The sequence below is a fragment of the Bison bison genome, unplaced genomic scaffold (genome assembly GCF_000754665.1).
Source record: "Bison bison bison isolate TAMUID 2011002044 unplaced genomic scaffold, Bison_UMD1.0 scf7180017849866, whole genome shotgun sequence".
Classification (NCBI taxonomy): domain Eukaryota; kingdom Metazoa; phylum Chordata; class Mammalia; order Artiodactyla; family Bovidae; genus Bison; species Bison bison.
The window spans coordinates 407476-409439 of record NW_011480439.1 but is presented as its reverse complement, the minus strand read 5'-3'; the positions used below and the strand labels follow the sequence as shown (position 1 = coordinate 409439).

General features: G+C 70.1%; 1 protein-coding gene across 1 annotated transcript in view; it reads right to left on the bottom strand.

Moving 5' to 3' along the window:
• Positions 1-371, bottom strand: part of HGFAC (HGF activator) — an 8103-nt gene extending 7732 nt beyond the window's left edge. The window contains exon 1 of the mRNA XM_010848125.1: positions 12-371. Within this exon, the coding sequence (XP_010846427.1) occupies positions 12-282 (271 nt within the window). The 5' untranslated portion in view covers positions 283-371. The remainder of the gene's footprint in view (positions 1-11) is intronic.
• Positions 372-1964: the final 1593 nt, after the last annotated feature.

Genomic DNA, 1964 nt, shown 5'->3' with positions numbered 1-1964 from the left:
CGGCAGCGGCAGCAGCAGGGCCAGCCCAGGCGGGGGGCAGGGGCTGGCGACCCGGGCCCAGCACCCCATGGCTCCTCCTGGGCTGGCGTGAGGAGCAGCGGGACGCGGGAGCAGGGTGAGGGTCAAGGCTGCCGGCAAATGATTAACCCTGGCTGCCTCCCGTGCCGGGAGGTCCGCACGTCCGCCATATCTGCCGCCCAGCTCACGCTGCCCGGGCCGGCGGTCCCCTCTCGCCTCCGCCATGCTCCTCCTAGCCCTGACCGCGTCCTGCAGGTGCAGCATAGACGCCTCCTCCAGGAAGTCTTCCAGGATGACGTGGAAGGAAGGGGCCTGGACCCCCCAGTCCCAGCTTCCGGTCCCCACCCAGCCAGAGGGCTGGCCGCTGTGTACTTATGAGCTGTACTAACCAGAGCAGCTGTACGTGCTGGGCCCTTTGGCGCAGCCCCATGGCCAGCAGGAGGCCCGGCGCAGAGGAGCGTGTGCGCACTGGGGTGGGAGTTGAGGACAAGGCCCCGGACAGGGACTTCCGCCGCTGTCCTCCACAGCACTTCTGTCTGTCCCCTCCCAGGGCGAGCCTGGGCTGGGGCCTCCCATGCGAGGGGAGCAGGGAGGAGGCCTGCCCCCAGCCCCCTGCCCCAACAGCTCCTGGACCCACAGGGGCGCTGCCTCAGGAAGCCCAGGACCAGGACCAGGACCACCCGTGCCGTCCCGCCTCTTCCATCCCCAGCCCCTGGCCAGGCACCCGGGCCCACTGAGACCCGGCTTGGGGCCCTGCCCTGGTCTGGGGGCACTTCACTCCCTGACCCATGAACGGGGACGGGGTGTTGCCCCCCAGACATGGAGTCGTCACCCCAGCCGGCCTGTGGTTTGTGACTGCAGCCGCAGGCAGAGCTGCTCGGGGACCCTCTTCAGCAGTTTGAGGGGGTCACGGAGGCCAGGGGGCCCTGATCCCTGTGAGCTGGCTCAGCTGCCGACACAGGGCGAAGGGAAGGGCTGGTCTGGGGGGATTGGCCTGGTGCTGCAGCCACCTCGCTGGGCACTCCAAATCGCCCTCTGGGCCCCCGTTTGCCCTCTGGGCAGAGAGAGGGAGTGCAGAAATGGGGGGCACCCAGCTTGGAGGCGGTAGGCACCGGCCCTCTTCCATGTGGGCACCCTCGGGCCCAGCTCAGGGCGCGGCCCCGGGGGCGCTGAGGCTTAGGGCCCTTCTGCAAGCCTGGAGCACGTCTCTGTGGGCAGGGCGCTCTGCACAGGCTCCGTCCGCCCAGGACCTGGGCCTGTGGCACCATCTCTGCCTCCCTCCACCCCACGCCCTGCCCCCTGGCCTGGCTGCCACCCCTGTCCCCTCCGGACCCCGGCCTCAGGGCCTTTGCACAGGCTGCCACCCTTTCCCAGGCCTTCTTAGGCAGGCAGGGCTCCCCCGACATGGTCACTGCACAGACTGGCCCTGCCAGACCACTCTTCTGGCCCTGCCAGACGACAAGTGGTCCTGGACAGGGCAGGACCTCAGCCGGCTGCCCACACGCTGGGCCCCACGCCCCCTTAGGTCAACCTTGTTTCCCTGCCTGCCTCTGATCCAGCCCCCCTGAGCTGGTCCCCCACGACGTGCCTGGGGCCACGGGGGCCACGGCTCCCTGGAGGAGGGCCCATGCCCCAGGACCCAGCACGAGGCCAACAGTCGGGTCCGCTCTGACACTTTATTGCGGGAAGGCTGGGCACCAAGCAGCAGGGGCAGGACCACCAGCCCTCTGAGCCAGCCCTGGCGGGCGTCTGAGGCCAGGCCCCCGGGGGCGGCTGACCTGGCCTGTCTGAGGCCCTCGAGGGGGGCTCAGCTGCCCTCCCTCAAGACCACTGCTCTCCACTCGTGTGTCCCGGCCAGCAGCCTGGGTGCAGGGTCCGCAGGGATGGGCCGGTGGGCGGCAGCCTCAGACAAAGGTGGCGTGGTGTGGGCTAGCCTTGGGCTTGGC